Consider the following 16,054-nt stretch of genomic DNA (forward strand, 5'->3'; position numbering starts at 1 on the left):
AAATGGCACCCAACACACGAACTACAGTAAATGTGCATTGAGTTTCAAATGGTCCCACAGCAGCTATGTCACACCCACTGGTGAGGATGGAATATAACAAGGTGTACACACACAAAAAGCAGAATACCCTTAACAATGCTGAAAGTATAGAGCAATTCTGCTTATAGCTTACAACAGAGGAGTTGTAACACTAGGAGCCACCCAACCAGAAGCAGCATGATCAACAGGGAATAATTTAAAATAAGTGTGTTGCCCACCCCAGGTAGGGGAAGTTTTCTGTAGTAGGTGGGTTTTTTTTGCTTTTTCAGGATTGATGCTTCATGCCCATAATGATCTACACATTCATAAATAAAACACATTTCTGCAAAGGCAACACCACACATCTCCAGTACTTTGTCCTTCATAGGAAATACTTTTCTACGCTCTCTGGATGATGGGGGAAGAGCTGGCGGGAGGAGGGGAAACAATATGACCAACCTGGAATGCACATCAGACTAATGAGCTGTAATTTGGCTCAGCAATGAGACTCATCTGACATCATCTTATGTGTCCCACCCCAAAATAGGGGATTTCCTGCTGCTGTTTTACACATAACAAAAAGCATTAAGCGTTTTCCAGTGAGTAATGATACTGTTTATTATGTCTAATGTGCAGTTTTATTGAGGGCTGATTTATCCCACAACTTGCATTTATCTTTTTGCCTTGAAGTGACCTTTCTCTGACATTCTTATGGTGAATGGGTTCGAGATGCACTACACTGCCCATCAAGCCCCAGTGTACCTAACGCCTGAGGTTTCTGAGTGTTGCTCAAAATGTGACTTCCAAAAATAATACCTTGGGGACCATGGTTGTGTTTTGCTGTGTTTGCACAGTTAAGAGTGATGCACTGTGCTTCAGAAATAGTGTGAGATAAAATCAATGCTCTGCATTAGCCAGTTAATATATGCATTAGAAACTCCGCTGAAGTACCATTTAATGGTATGGTTGGACTTTTTTGTTGTTTACCTCAGACAGCGTGCCACACAGAAGCCCCGTGTAGCTCCTTTTCTGAGGTTAGCACAGGAAAACTGGCTTCCTTTTAATGAGAAAAAACAAGGTTTCAGAAGGCTACAGAACTGTCTGTTTACCTTTTATCCACTGCAAAAACATTCAGTGAAGAATCTTTTTTACGTCACATGTTCAAACATACTCATAAATAGTGACCAATGGAAACTCAAAAACCAAAAAGAAGTTGGCAGGGGTAGGAAAGTACTTTTCTAAATATCTTCAAGTAAAGGATAAAAATCAGAAGGACTAATGAAAGTTTTCAGCTGCAGAAAAAAACCTGGCAGTATATGGTATAGTTCTGGGAAGAAATAAGATTTTCAATGCTCATGAGATAACATAGATTTTTTTAAGGTGCTAATCAAAGAACTGGTGAAATATCTCTACATTTGCTCTGTGCTGAATTTTTAATCTACCAGTTGCTTGTCAGGTATCACTATCTTCTATGTGATAACCAGACAGATACAACTAACTTTTGCCAACTGTGTTTAGCCTCATGGAAAACCAAGTTGTTCTAAATTGGAATTGCCTGTGAAATTATTTCCCACCTATTCTTACTGTATGATGGACAAAGCCTTTCCTTAATATTAGGCCTGAACCTTTTGTATTATCAGCAATGAATTTCTTGACTTTGACAACTGTCCAAAATGAATATCAAGAAAACATGAAGCATGAACCCAGCAATTACAAAGCCTCTTTGCTCAGTGATCTAATGCTGCTCTTTCTAGTGTGATTATTTGGGGTTACTAAAAATAACATACGTTTTTTAAAATGATTATTTGTCAAAGCAGATCAGCTGTCAAATCATGCAGCCTCCCTATAGAGCAGGAATGTCCAAAGTCCAGCCCGGTGGCCAAATCCGGCCCACCAGTCAGTTTAATCTGGCCCCACCGGTGGTTATTTTTTGTGGCTTGCTAACTCGCCCACCAGTCAGCTCTCGCAGCCGTTTGCCGTGTGGCTCTTGGAGCAGCCCATTCATTGCCTCGTGCATGTGCCTTGCTCTTTACCCCGGTCGTTGGCCGGCTTGCGCATGCACCGAGTGCAGCTTGAGGACCCGTCTAGCCATCATCTCATGCATGTGCCATCCTCTCTGCTGGTTTTGCTCCAATACTGCTGGTTGCCTGTTTGCGCTGGCGCCCTGCGTTCGGTTCTAGGTATCGTCCTCCTGTCGGCTCTCGCATGTGCCTGCGTCTGTATCCCGGCTGTTTGCCGGCCTGCGGCAGCGGCCGTTCGGCCTTCTCTTCCGTCCGTCATTTGGCTCTGGCTGCCTCGCTCTGGTCATCCCATGCACCGTTCCCTCTGTGCTGCCTGCGATCCAAGCCAAAAGGTACAGTTGACGCTCAGGTTGCGAACATAATCCATGTGGGATGCACGCTTGCAACCCTCAGCGTTCGCAACCCACATCTGCACACATGCGGGTTGCGATTTGGCGCTTCTGCGCATGCGCAAAGCGTGATTTAGCACTTCTGCACATGCGTGACTGTTCCGGTACTTCCAGGTTTCAATGGTCCGCAACCCAAAAAAACGCAACCTGAAGCGTCTGTAACCTGAGGTATGACTGTATATGAATAGTATTCTGTGACTAATCCTTAAAAAGGGTCCAGAAATCTGGGGGGGGGGATCCTAAAAAAAGGTCCACAACAACAACTTTGGGGTAAAATCCTAAAAAAACTCAACAACTTTGGTCGGCCCTTACGCATGTTCACTTCATCAAATCTGGCCCTCTTTGAAAAAAGTTTGGACACCCGTGCTATAGAGCATATCTTCAGCGGATTTAATTAAACTGACTTCTTTGCAACGTGTTTAGAGTTCGGGTATAAAACAGAACTGTAGATTGCCATCTGCTGGCTAAGAGGAATAGTAATGATGATGATGATGATGATGATGATAAAAAGAAGACAGCTCTCATTTCAATATCCTATTTCAAGCTCTAGCTCACCTAATTTTCAGTCATGGGTGTTGATGGTCCCAAGTCCGGGTCCAATCAGAGAGCAAACTTTATAACAAATGCAAGCAAAGAAATGCTGCACTCATCTCTGACCTTTTTAAAAGTATCAGCCCCAGTCCTCAGTTTCATTGGGATTTGCTTGTTCCTGAAATGAATGTTAGTGGAATTAGTTATGGTGTTGATGGCTCACAAAATAGTTTGTTTTAAGTATAGAAGGCTTTTCATACTTTCCAGGGTCTGAAGTAGCTTCCAATTCCCAACCACACTTGAAAACTGTGAGCTACCAATGTCATGCTTTAAAAATGTATGCATCTGAGTACAAGACAGGAACCACAGTTTATGCCACGTATAAATCTGATCTTAACACAACTGGTGCCAGGCATTGGTGTCATGCCGGAAAGGTTTCAGCCTCAGGAAATCATGCAGCTACCACCATTTACGTTCATTTTCCACAAGAGCTTCCTACGATGTGTGAACTACTCATTTTAAAGGTAAGTCGTTTTAAAGGGTTTGTTGGCTGCTGTGTTATGGAGGAGATGAATGAAATGCATCTCCACACACTAGAAACTTTTTACAGACAGCTGTTCCAAGGAGGAAGAGGGATCTGTACTGCAAACATGGTTCGAGGGGGAGGGTTAACCCTTTCCCCTTGCACAATTTTCCTCATGAAAATCCCCCACAACTGCTATTTGTCACAGCATGAAAAAACTTACATGCCTATTTGTCAACATGCCTTTAGAAGAAATCTACTTGATACCAGGTAGCTAATAATTATTAGAGGCAAGTTGTAATTACTCTATCAGATGCAGTTAGCTATAATCTGGGTTCAAATCCATGCCATGAGATTCAGTGAGTAACCTTGGACCAGTTGTTCTCTCTCAGCCTAACCAACCACACAGGGTTCTTGTGAAGATGAAATGAGACAGAGATACTATATACGTTACCATGAGCTCATTGGAGGAGAGATAGGATACAAATGTAATAAATAAATAAAATAACAGAAACAAACACTACTGTATAATATAGTGCATATAGAACATGCTACAGTTCTGAATTTATGCATATTAATCATAGAATCATAGAGTTGGAAGAGACCACAAGGGCCATCGAGTCCAACTCTTAGTGAGACCAAGAGTGGGGTCTTGTCATCTAGGCAGCCCAGGACATGCATACATACTGCCCAGGCTTGCGCACCCGATATATCACTTCAGGGCTACTAATGCATTTGTTTGACTCCATCGCCTCTCAAGATAGACGGATGCCAACAACAGCGACACTACTGCTGGGATCCAAGGCTAGAGTAATACACTGGTGTTCCTGTGTCAGCAACTCCTTCCAACAGATGTGATGCACAAGAGTTGTTTTGGCAGAGATAAGCTGCAGAGAGGCTTTATTTGAACTCCCCTTGAAGTATCTTATGGGTCCTTTGAGGAACTGCAAATGTGGGTAACATCAACAACTGAGATAAGGCCTCATATGTACTATACATTTAAAGCAGTATTATACTGCTTGAAAGTCATGGGCTTCCCCCAAAGAAACCTGGGAACTGTAGTTTGTTAAGGATGCTTAGAGTTGCTAGGAGATCACCCTTCCTCTCACAAGACTACAATACCCAGCGTGGCTTAGCAATTACCAGTAATCCCTGTCACTAGGAGAGGCAATAACAGATTTCCCCCTCAAGGACAGCCACTGGAACGTCCAAAAAGAAATCTCAATGGCACTTTATTGCTTCCACCCATGTAACCTAATGACTTACTGGTGTCCCCCCCCCAAAAAAACAACAACTATAACCTTAAATTTATCTGCATGCCTTAAAACAAAGTTAAAAGGCACCATCTAAATTTATAAAGAAGAATTATATCAGTTTAAAAAGAAACAAACTAGTTGTACTGTAGAATGGAGCCCTTAAATAGTTCAGCTTGAAGGGAGCCAAGATTATCACACAATTTTACGTCCTGCTGAAATGAATGGAACTTACTGATAACACATTTATGGTCAATGGCAATATCTAGGAAAAAATAAAAGAAATTATGATTAAATGGAGATTATGAGGAACGTGCCCTTCCATGACTTGAGTCCTTTCTTGGGAATGGATTTTGATTTCTAAAATGAAGAAGGCAATCATTCTGAATTTTATTATCGTCATATATTTTTTGCTTCTGAACTTGGCCAGGAATACTTGTTAACATAACCATATGCAGGCCTGCACATTACTTACAAAAACATGAACTCACTTGAGGCCTGCGACTTTAGCAACTGATCCCTCTTAGGCCCTGTGATAATTTCAGCATCTGTTTGAAGCACTAACAGCACCAAATCTAGAGCTCTACGCCACGCTTCCACCTTAGCAGTAACATTGTCATATACTTTCAGAGGCTTTTCAAATGTCCCACCATGTTCAGGGCTTGCTGTTCCCATCTTCCCCTTTTTAAACTCATCCAGCAGGTAGGTGGACGGCAAACCACTCAAGGCTGCTTTCCTGAGATGCTGTTGTATAAAGGTGCTGGCTTCAAGCTCCGATGCAGAGTCTGCACTGTTACACATAACGGTACAAATGTACTGGTGCCAACCACGTGACAAAGCATTAAGCACCAGAGCTTTATATTGCTCTGAAGTTTTTGCAAGCCAAGAGTAGCCATCATGAAACCCTTCTTCCCTGGAATTCTTGGCTGCTTTCTCCAGATTCTCAAGATAAGCAAGACACAGGAGCTCCATGGTGCCACCTCCTGGAAAGACTGCTTGATCGAGAAGGGCATGATGCACACGGTGAGCGCAGGTCCAAAACTGATCTTCGATGGCTTGCATCTTGGATATAACCGGGCAACTAAGCACAGCTGTTATCAGGTGAGTGCCTTTTGCTGTTAAAGCAACTGGCACTTGGCCATTCAATCCAACCCAACTTAACTTTAATGCTCCACAGAGGTTCAGATAGACATCCTCACCTATGCAATGCTCATTCACTTGGGTAAGGTAAGTCACTCTGTCTGCTCTTGTAACATCACTAAAAGCCTTCAATACATTGTCAGCTACCCCGTTAATTGTCACTATATTATTCAGCAGGCATCTTTCTTCTAAACTTGCTGATGTGTTGCCTCGTACCAAAATTAGATTTACCCTGGACTGAATCAGAATATCCAACATGGAGTTGACCCACAATCTTGAGCTGTTGTCTTCCGCAGCTGGACTTTCTAAGAACATTCTTACATTCTGTGACCTGTTAAACCCCAGATGGTGGTATGTTTCGCTCAGGTCACCATCGGCAAGAATAATACGAAGAGGCCTATCCTGGAGCTGCTTAGCAACAGCAACTTTCTCTGGGTGTAATAAAGTGATGTACCCAGGACAGACACAAGAATGACTTTCAGACATGCCTGGTAAACAACATGTCACAACTTCTGAAATATTAAATTGGAAAGGATGGACACCAGCCATTCTGTTGGCAGTCTGCAGCTGGCATCTGAGAATATCCTGTACCAGTTTCATTGCGTGCCAATTTCCATGGCTCAAAGACATTGCCAGTTGTCCCAAATCACTTAACTCATTAAAATGTTTTGTGCATTTGGCCAGCTGATTGGTTTGCTGCAGTGAAGGACTTTCCTTTATACTGCTGAAGTGCCTACTGAAGTGGGTTACTTTTGATATTTTCTTACGGCCTGAGGCACCCAAAGGACAGCTTTGAAAGCTGCAGCTTTTCTGACTCACAGTTTTGCAAACTGTAAAACCACAACTGGTTTCGACTGATTTACCTAGTGAACTAACTCTGCTGCCTGCAGTCAATACTCCTGGACATGCACACTTTTCCTGACAATTGCATGCATTTGCTTCCTGGATTGTAGCAATTATTGATTCTTCTTCTGATACTTGTGCATAATCATAAGGATGTTCAAGCAAATAACTATTGTAGGATTTGGTATCTGGAGTTTTCATTTCAATTACCTGTCTTCCAGCAATGCCAGAACAGATGTCATTGGAGGCTTTGTCATCACATTTAATAGGAATATCATATAGTCTTTGCTGCATGTTGTGTAGTGATAATGTAAGGCGCTGCAGATGTTCAATGCAAGAGTTCAGGCCTTCAAACATCTCAGCTACCACTATGGAAAGGGGAACACCCTGCTGAAGGCATTCAAGTACAGCCTTGCTCCAAATGCTGACAAGAAACAACAGGGTAGTTGTCCCAGTTCTATATTCTTTGTTCTGTGCCTGGATGGCTTCATTAAGAAGTTGTCCCACTGCACTAGTTAAATCCAAGCTTTCAAGAAGTCTTACTGCAGAACAAACCAACACACCACCAGGAGTACATTCATCATCAATAAATTTGGGTGATTTCACTGGTCCTAAAAATGTCCTTCCGGTGGATGCCAAAGCTGAAAGTTGCTGCAGTCCAATATGCCTCTTTCTGTTCATGTTCCGGAAAGCCATGACATCTACAAATGAAACACAAGACTTATTGCTTCTGCCTTTTAATGCCTTCCAGCTCTTACTTCATCCATTCCACAGTGTTGAATCTTACTTTTAATGTTTCCAAGGTGATATATCAACTTATCCATTTTCCTGACGGAAATAAAAATCCATGCTTCGCACATATTGGGGGATACCAAGTGGGTGCAGAACAGGAAACTAAGATGCCAGCATTAGAATTAAGGAAGGTAAAGAAGCCACATCCACTACCAGAGAAACTGTGAGGACTTTATTAGGAAGTGAACATCACAGGAGCAAGGACAGGAAATGGGGAAGGCTATATGTCTTTTTCCATTAAAATAATGGACTTGCATCATTTTTTGTTGCAAAACCTACCAAATCCTTAATTGTCTAAGTAACATAAGAAGCAGAAACGGGATGATACTAGATGCAGCATCTGGATCTGTTCCCTGGGTGGAATCTAGGTTGGCCACACGAAAGGATTCCAAAGTGTTCTATTTGGCAAGGCAGTTCTCAGAATCACCATTATGTCCTGAGGAAACACCTCTTCCAGGACAGAAAAATTTCCTGGTTTTGAATGCTTTAGAAACACTTTTTACCTGAATGAATGCACACATACACACACAGATTATACTAGAGTATGGTTTCCATGGCATGCCAGGTCAGAGGCCAAGAGAATCAAAATCCTACTTTAGCTGTTGCAAATGTGCATTTGTGTGCTCAAGAGTGTGTGCACAGGTGCATTTTTGGCACACACATGGCAATAAATTGGCAAAATAGCCCTCAGGCAATAAATAAATACATCTCCCACTTCTGAAGTAGCATGAACATGCAGGTCAAGTGGTTTTAAAACTCACATGCATTATTAACTTCTTGGTTCATGATGGATAACGGGCTGAACAAATAAAGGGAATGTGACCCTATCTGTGTACCTTCCTTCTTTGTGGTGTCCAGGTAATGCCTGGAAAAAATATTCAAGGCTTGCATGAAGAGCTTGCATAGATAGGCAGCTGCCAAGGCCTCAATTTCCCAGGAAGGCTGTGTGTATAACAGCTGCTACTAAGCTGTAGCGGTTCCTGGAAGGCTTGAGTCCTGTTGAGTGGGTGCCATCGCTTACTACGGGATGTTCTGCTCTGTGCTGTGCTAAGCAACGCAGCAAGTGACCAAGGCAACTGTCAGCACCTTTGCTTGCTCCCTCTCTCCGCCTGAGCTGTGTGCTGTAGGAACTGGACCCAGCAGGCTCAAGCCATACTGCTGCATCCCCCAAAGGGAAGGCACAGAGCAACTTTGCCAGGTGGCTCACCTGCACTTAGCACCCGGAGAGAGGGCTGCGTAGGTCTTGCCCTCTCCCTGGGCAGCAAGACCACCATAGCCCAATACTTCCCAGCACACCGCCCGGAGCGGCCAACCCTAAAAAAATACATTACCTGCTTAACTTTAGGTTCCCCTTTGAAAGATGGCATCACGCTGTGCCTTGAGCCTGAGCATCAGTTGTTCATCTCCCTTCCATAGAGCTCCCAACTGCTTTCGCTTCTCTCTCTTTCTCTTTCTCTCCCTCCAGCCCCCACTAGCCTGCAAGTACAAACTCTCTTGCCCGTCCCGGACGGAATTCAAGGCACTCTACTGAGCATGCTCTTGAACTCCGAGCACGCTCAGTAACATCTACTGAAGCCCTTGCCCTTACCCAGCCCTTGCTGGGATGATAGCCCAGCCTTTGCTGTTAGTGGGGATACAAAGGTAAAGGGGCGGGACAAGAGAAGTGGAAGAGCAGTGGCCGTTGGCCGGAGACCAGTCAGAGAATACAAAAGGGCAGAGGTGTGCCCCGTGCATTTTTTGGGTGGTCTCTGAAGAGGGAAGGGGCCACACACACAATTTTTTTAAGGCACAAGAATTACTGCTACTGGATTTTCTCGATTCCCTCCCCCGCGCTTCTCTGTGCTCAGTCATAGCCGCTATTTCTTTCTTCCGAGCCGTTGTAGATTCGCAGAAAAGAGATGTATTGACTGTAATTAGTTTGAATATGCTGCCTTGAAAGTATCGTTTAAGTGTAATATTTCAGAGAAGTGCACTGTGCATGCGTGCGTGTATTCACCCGCCTCTCGACTTGCAAAACCAACACCGAAAGGATTAGAAAGTGCGACTGCTTGCCTGCCAATTCTTGGAACTCGCTTCTCAAAGTGGAAGTGTTTGCGGCTCAAACTCTCCTCACCCAGGAACCACATTAACTGCAGCCTTATTACTGGGTGCACTTCCCGGAGAGCCAACTCCCGTTTAAGTCAGCGGGCGCAAAAGAGGACTGCGTGGTTAATGTGTAAAGCGTGCAGGGAGAACCCACTGCAGGGACAGACTGCAGACTGAAGCCTTTTCACCTCATGTTCTGACTCCTGTACTCTCTTGTTCCTTCCTCGCTCCCTGATACCTGCGCAACCCACGTCCAGTATTAACATTCACGCCAAAGAAGCGTCCTGGAGAGCTCCAAAGCTTGCTCACAACTTTGGCATCACCGCACTATGGCGTTCAGGGTTCTCCCCACCCGGGTCAATGTGCCTATCACCTAAGGGATTTGTACTAGTAGAGACACTCTGCACATGCTAAAAGGCAGTTTATGTTCCTCCTCCTTTTTGCTCCCTCACTTATTCCAGAACTCCGCAGTGCAATTGGGGAAGGGGCCAGCTTCCTGACATAAATCAAGCCCCTGGCCGCTGTCTCTCCTCCCTGTTAACAGCACGCCGGCGCCCTCCGATGGGAAGGGGGGTGCGGTTGCCAGGACACCACCTCCGCTTTGTTTGTGTATCCAGCCAGAAACGGCAACGGCGTTCTGCGTGATGTCACAAGGCCCGCAACTCCCCTCCTGCCGCCTGGTTGGCCCTAGGAAGCGAAAGGAGCCGGGGCTTGCCGGGAATCCCTTCTGTCATTGGACAGTGTTCAGCTTTTAGGGGCGGAGCGGCATGAGTCAGAGAACGCAGGTGGTTGAAGAGTCGGCATCCGCCTCTTCGTTGAGCGAACCAAGCGCGGGGCGAGACAGATTTTACAGAATGGTGAGTTGTGCTTCCTGCCCGCAGTTCTTCATGCATTATAAAACAGTGCCTGCTCCCGCCTCCTACTTATGAGGACCAGAGCTAGTAAAGCTGTCTGTTTGCCCGCCCATTCCAATCTCTTCAAAGCTCACCCACCCCTGAAACATCTTTCACCCCCCCCCATCATGTTATTCGTGGTTTTCTCGCGGTTTCCTATGATAAGCTGAGGCGAGTAAAAACAACGCCAATACGAATCTGACCGCACACAGTGCTCCTTTGAATGTTTACAGGGAAGTAAGACCCACTGAGTTACTTGCAGGTAAGTGTGCCATTTAGCTTTATAACTGATGCCTCCATCTCAAATTTAGAAGACTGTGGGGCAGCAGTGCCCAAGCCCTAGATCTCTTGTGCCAGCCTCCATCTTTCCTGCCCCTCTCCACTTTTTAGACTTAGTTGGGAGAAGGGTTACTTTGCTTTCAGGGTGACTGGGTCTGCTCGGTTTGCCCCAGACACTCCAGACGTCTGTGCAAACTTGTGTCGTGCCTCCAAGTAGCAAGCAGCACTCCTTCTCTGAGGCAGTTTGAACAGCCACTATTCAACACGCTTTCTTCACACAATGTGCATGTGTGTGTGTGATGGTAAGACCGCCATCACACAGCCTCCACTAGAAGATTTGCAGTGTCACATCACAATCCTGGATTTGCATGAAGTCGTTGTTGGGTAGGGGAGTCAAAGAGAAGACAGGTTGCACAACAGCTGTGGCTGTGGCATGAGAACTAGAAGGGAAGGACACTGAGAGGGGAAAGAAGTGGGAAAAGTCTGAATAGATTTGCAAAAAAGGTTTTAGGAAAAAGAAATAGCAGAGGTGCATACAAAACAGAAGCTAACACCGAAAAGGTAACACAACAGAGCCTCTCTCCACTCCTTTCTGAAGCTTTGTTTTAAACCACCACTTTCCCCTTCAGTTATCTCCTTCTGCTTGCTCTACTCTGTTATTTAAAACCTCAATTTTCCACTCACTGTCGCCCTCTGCCACTGTTTAAAACTGCCATTTTCTTTTCAGCGCCTCTCATTTTTTTCTTGTACAGTGGTACCTCAGGTTAAGTACTTAATTCATTCTAGAGGTTCGTTCTTAACCTGCAACTGTTCTTAACCTGAAGCACCACTTTAGCTAATGGGGCCTCCTGCTGCCGCTGCGCCGCCAGAGCACGATTGCTGTTCTCATTCTGAAGCAAAGTTCTTAACCCGAGGTACTATTTCTGGGTTAGCGGAGTTTGTAACCTGAAGCGTATGTAACCTGAAGCGTATGTACCACTGTACTCAAATTTTCTCCTTCTTCCTTTCCTCAGCTGCCCTGTGTGAAAGAGTTCAAAGGATGCAGAGCCCTCAAATATTCCACAGTACTTTAGCACAATGTATTTCATCCCTGGTACCATGTGTTGTTTTCAACATGAAGTTCCAGATTCAATGTAATCATTTAGAATAGGTATTTTATTAGCAAGCATAAACACCCATGTATGTATAGGTACAACATCTATCAACTTAACTGAACAAAGTAACTGGCAGGTGTGCTTCTCTAAGATTCTATTTGCCTTAAAGATACAGCAACTTATATAATCACAGCAAAAGTGGCTACAGCATGGGAACGGATGTGGTCTCTGTGTAAGGGGGAGTTGAAAAAAGGAGTTAGGGTGAAGATAATAACTGAGTGTGTGGGCTGCGAAATAGACGAGGAAATATGAAAGTGGGTGTGGTCTGTGCGGAAGGAGGATGAAGAAGAAAATGCAGGGTAAAGGTGAAAATGGATATGAAGGGAGTTGCAAAAAAGGGAGCAGAAGGTATAGGATAATGAAAACAAGGACAGGAAAGTGTTTGAAGAACAGGTGGGCTTAATAAGTGGGCAGTAGGTGAAAGGGGTGCTTAGTAGTTCAATATGTGGATGGGGAGGAAGATCCAGCTTAGCGTGGGAGGGGCTGTGTGCAAGGGTGGATTGCACAAAATAAGAGGGGAGGCATAGACACGGGGGTGAAGGTGAAAATGGGTGCAAAGCAGGGCTGCCAAACAGAAGAGGGAAGTGACTTCAGAAGTGGTGTTGAGAAAGTGAAAAGCGAGCTTAGTAGCTGCATTAAAAGGTACTGGTCTGTGCCTATCTACTTAGAGCTCCTCTTTGCATAGGGTGAGGTGGCACGGCTGCATGCTTACTTGGGGCAAAGGCTTATACAACACAGCTGGACTGCCTGTGTATGTTCAAGCATGTATTTGTTGAATGAGCTGCCTTGGACAATGCATCTCCCCAGTTTGTGGAGGTGAGCATGTGTGTGCAGCTTGTCTCCTCCACCCACCATGTCTGCCATGCCCTTCATGGTATATGCGAGGCGGGAAAAACCCAGTGACACTTGCACAATTCTATGTGCGTAGATGATAATTGTGTGCGTGCTTAATTTCCTGCTTTTAATAGGAAAATCAAACCTGATGTTTTTCTTTTTGCCTATGTGCATTGATAACTGTACACATGTGGGCGGCCGTTGTACATTCCATCCCCACAGGTAGAGATGGGGAGGGGCAGGTGACGCTGGTGTGCTAGGAAGGAGGGAAAGAGTTGTGCGTGCTTTCTCCCCAATACGTGATGGGCCAGATCTGGGGGAAGGGGATTGTATTGCCTGATCTGGTTCCATATCTAATATAGACCTGTGAGAACACCTTTGCGTGAGTAGTCATAATAGGTACTTCAATACAGAACAGTGAGGGGCGGGGAGGTAAACAATTGCAGCCCAAAAGTCCTCTGCTCTTTAATTTTAGCAACTTTGGCAAATCAAATACATGTAGACATAAATATTTTTTTTTAGAATGTGATAACTATGTATTTTTGTATTTTTAGCTTTCTGCAAATAATCTTTTTAAATTCTCTCTTTCTCTCGCTTAATGAAAGGCATCCGGTTTTAGAAGACCAACCTTGGGTGCTAACCTACGAAGGAAAAGTGGGCTGAAACATGAATTGTCCGAGGAGCAAAAGCAGGAGGTCCGGGAAGCTTTCGATTTGTTTGACACCGATGGATCTGGCACCATTGATGTTAAAGAATTAAAGGTATGTGTGTGTATTCTTGTAGTGATTTATAGTGCAATCCTAGGGATGCAGGTGGCGCTGTGGTGTAAACCACTGAACCTTGGGCTTGCCAATCAGAAGGTCGGTGGTTCGAATCCCCACGACGGGGTGAGCTCCCGTTGTTCAGTCCCTGCTCCTGCCAACCTAGCAGTTGATGAAAGCACATCAAAGTGCAAGTAGATAAATAGGTACCGCTACGCCGGGAAGGTAAACGGCGTTTCCATGCACTGCTCTGGTTCGCCAGAAGCCGCTTAGTCATGCTGGCCACATGACCTGGAAAAACTGTCTGCGGAAGTGGACAAATGCTGGCTCCCTCAGCCTGTAAAGAGAGACGAGCACCACAACTCCAGAGTCGTTTGTGACTGGACTTAACTGTCAGGGGTCCCTTTACCTAGTGCAATCCTAACCATGTATACTTGTAAATAAGCCCTATTGATTTTAGTGAGGCATACTCTCAGGATTGTGGTTTTTGTAAGTGAAGGCTGACTGTTTCTTGCTTCAGAACTATTTCTACATACATAAAAATTTAGCTTATTAATACACAAACTGAAACAACCATAGCTCAGTTACAGAGCATCTGCCTTGCTTGCAAAAGGTCCCAGATTCAACCTCTAGATAGGACTGGAAAAAATATATACAAGTCTGAAACTCTGGGAAGCTGTTGCCAGTCAGTGTTGACAATACTGAGCTAGATGGACCATTTTCCTGACTTTGTTTAAGGCAGCTTCCTGTCTTGCTAATCACCTGGTGCCCATTAATCACGCAAGCTTCCAGGTGGCTCTCCCTTATGTTTCCAACACCATTTCTGTTACAGGTTGCAATGCGTGCTCTTGGCTTTGAGCCAAAGAAAGAAGAAATTAGAAAGATGGTAGCAGATATCGGGAAAGAAGGAAGCTGTGTCATAGAGTTTGAAGACTTTTTGACTATGATGACCCAAAAAATGGTAAGACATAATTTTGCTTTTGTGCAGTTGGAGTAAGAGTCAGCACTTCTTTTTTTACTTCTCTCCCCCTTCCTTTTCTTCAAAGAGTGAAAAAGATACCAAAGAAGAAATCCTAAAGGCTTTCCGATTATTTGATGATGATGGGACAGGCAAGATTTCATTTAGAAACCTAAAGAGAGTTTCCAAGGAACTTGGAGAAAACTTAACAGATGAAGAGTTACAGGTAAATGTTTTGCTTTGCTAAGCCTTTATTCATAGATGCTGCACGACTAAACGACTAAACAACAGCAATAGTTGGAGCTGGCGGTACTGAGGGTCATTGGGCTGTTTAATTGTATTTGTGCATATTTCAGAGGGCTCTGAAGTACACCTGTTCAGCCATCACCTCTTCCAGGATATGCTGTTCCATTTCCCCCTTCCTGGTATTCTCCGCACTCCTGCAACATGCAGTGATCATTTTGTAGAACCTAAACATGCTCAGTCCTGATTGTTGGAAGTTTGCCCCCCCCCTTTCCCCCAAGAGAAAGAAAGAAAAAAGACTTTTTTTTGTAGTTCTGAAAACATGAGTGTCTTCAAATCCCGCTGATACCTTGTGTTTAAACAGTTCTGTTTTGACTACATAAGCAGAGGCATTTGGCAAAAGAGTTTGCTGTTTGTATTTAGGATATTTATTCATCAAGCATTACAATTTTGGGCATTATAATGGAGCTGAGAAAACACTTAACAAAATGAGTGCTGGGTGCTTCCAGGTCAGTGCTTAATCTTCAGTGTTTTTTTTACAGGAAATGATAGATGAAGCTGACCGTGATGGCGATGGTGAAATAGATGAACAGGAGTTCTTGAGAATCATGAAAAAGACCAGTCTGTATTAATGGCTATGTTACCTAAAAGGTGACCCGCGAAGATTTAAAAATATTTCTGCTATTCTATGATGTGCTCAATAGGATGCCAGGTTTGGATTGAGGGAGGGAGATGAGTGGTGCTTTTTTGAGAGAGAGAGAGAGAGAGAGAGAGAGAGAGAGAGAGAGAGAGAGAATGAATATCTGCCAAATAGGTTTGGGGTTGTTTTTTTAAGGTGCTGGATTTAAACAGTTCCTGACTCAAAAACTGTGCTTCGTATCTGATCTGACCAAGTTAAGATTGCTTCACATTATAAAACTTGCAAAATGTAAGAGCACAGGCAACCTCCTTCCTAGGACTTTGAGAGATATCACGATGATTTATTACCCCATTAAAAACAACAAAAATTACACCAGAATTGTTGACTTGTAATTCTTCATTAAAGAATTTGCACCAACATGTGTTTGGTTTGGATGGTAAAGTGATAAGATCTTTATTTGTCAATAACATGTTCCTCGCTCAGCTACACAGGTGAATACGTACGAGCCTTAATTGTAGCAACATTTAATTTTTTCCTCACTGAAAGAAGAAAGGATGGTACTCTTAACTGAAGGGGAGAGATTGTAAGGTAGATGGTTTTGGATGCCAGTAGTTCCTTGCGGAGTGCCAAGCAGAGTTCTGACCCTTAATGCATCTGAAATGTGAGGGTGGTCATGAGAGGCTTCCAGTTTGATCAG

At 44.1% G+C, this 16,054-nt stretch overlaps 2 protein-coding genes across 3 annotated transcripts; one reads left to right on the top strand and one right to left on the bottom strand.

Annotated features, from left to right (window-relative positions):
* Window positions 1-5,108: 5,108 nt before the first annotated feature.
* Window positions 5,109-10,149, bottom strand: BBS12 (Bardet-Biedl syndrome 12). Of its 2 annotated transcripts, none has more exons than XM_053403470.1 (2): window positions 10,048-10,149; window positions 5,109-7,419 (listed from the first exon to the last, which is right to left on the bottom strand). In XM_053403470.1, the coding sequence occupies exon 2, from the start codon at window positions 7,412-7,414 to the stop codon at window positions 5,207-5,209; it is 2,208 nt and encodes a 735-aa protein (XP_053259445.1). In that variant the 5' UTR covers window positions 7,415-7,419; window positions 10,048-10,149; the 3' UTR covers window positions 5,109-5,206. The 2 variants fall into 2 exon arrangements, with proteins under 2 accessions (XP_053259445.1, XP_053259443.1); XM_053403468.1 differs by lacking the exon at window positions 10,048-10,149 and adding an exon at window positions 8,842-9,131.
* Window positions 10,150-10,273: 124 nt separating this feature from the next.
* LOC128421140 (uncharacterized) lies at window positions 10,274-15,774 on the top strand. Its single transcript, XM_053403474.1, has 5 exons — window positions 10,274-10,452; window positions 13,361-13,516; window positions 14,349-14,477; window positions 14,563-14,700; window positions 15,260-15,774. Exons 1-5 carry the CDS (start codon window positions 10,363-10,365, stop codon window positions 15,347-15,349), a joined length of 603 nt encoding a protein of 200 aa, XP_053259449.1. The 5' UTR covers window positions 10,274-10,362; the 3' UTR covers window positions 15,350-15,774.
* Window positions 15,775-16,054: the final 280 nt, after the last annotated feature.

This window comes from Podarcis raffonei, chromosome 9, assembly GCF_027172205.1.
Source record: "Podarcis raffonei isolate rPodRaf1 chromosome 9, rPodRaf1.pri, whole genome shotgun sequence".
In the NCBI taxonomy this organism is placed as follows: Eukaryota; Metazoa; Chordata; class Lepidosauria; order Squamata; family Lacertidae; genus Podarcis; species Podarcis raffonei.

Excerpts from the sequence above, each read along its gene's own strand:
- BBS12 (XM_053403470.1), bottom strand. The coding sequence starts at position 7,414 with ATGGCTTTCCGGAACATGAACAGAAAGAGGCATATTGGACTGCAGCAA.
- LOC128421140 (XM_053403474.1), top strand. The coding sequence starts at position 10,363 with ATGAGTCAGAGAACGCAGGTGGTTGAAGAGTCGGCATCCGCCTCTTCG. Across the intron at positions 10,453-13,360 it reads GAGACAGATTTTACAGAATG|GCATCCGGTTTTAGAAGACC; the intron begins GTGAGTTGTGCT and ends GCTTAATGAAAG. Across the intron at positions 13,517-14,348 it reads TTGATGTTAAAGAATTAAAG|GTTGCAATGCGTGCTCTTGG; the intron begins GTATGTGTGTGT and ends TTTCTGTTACAG.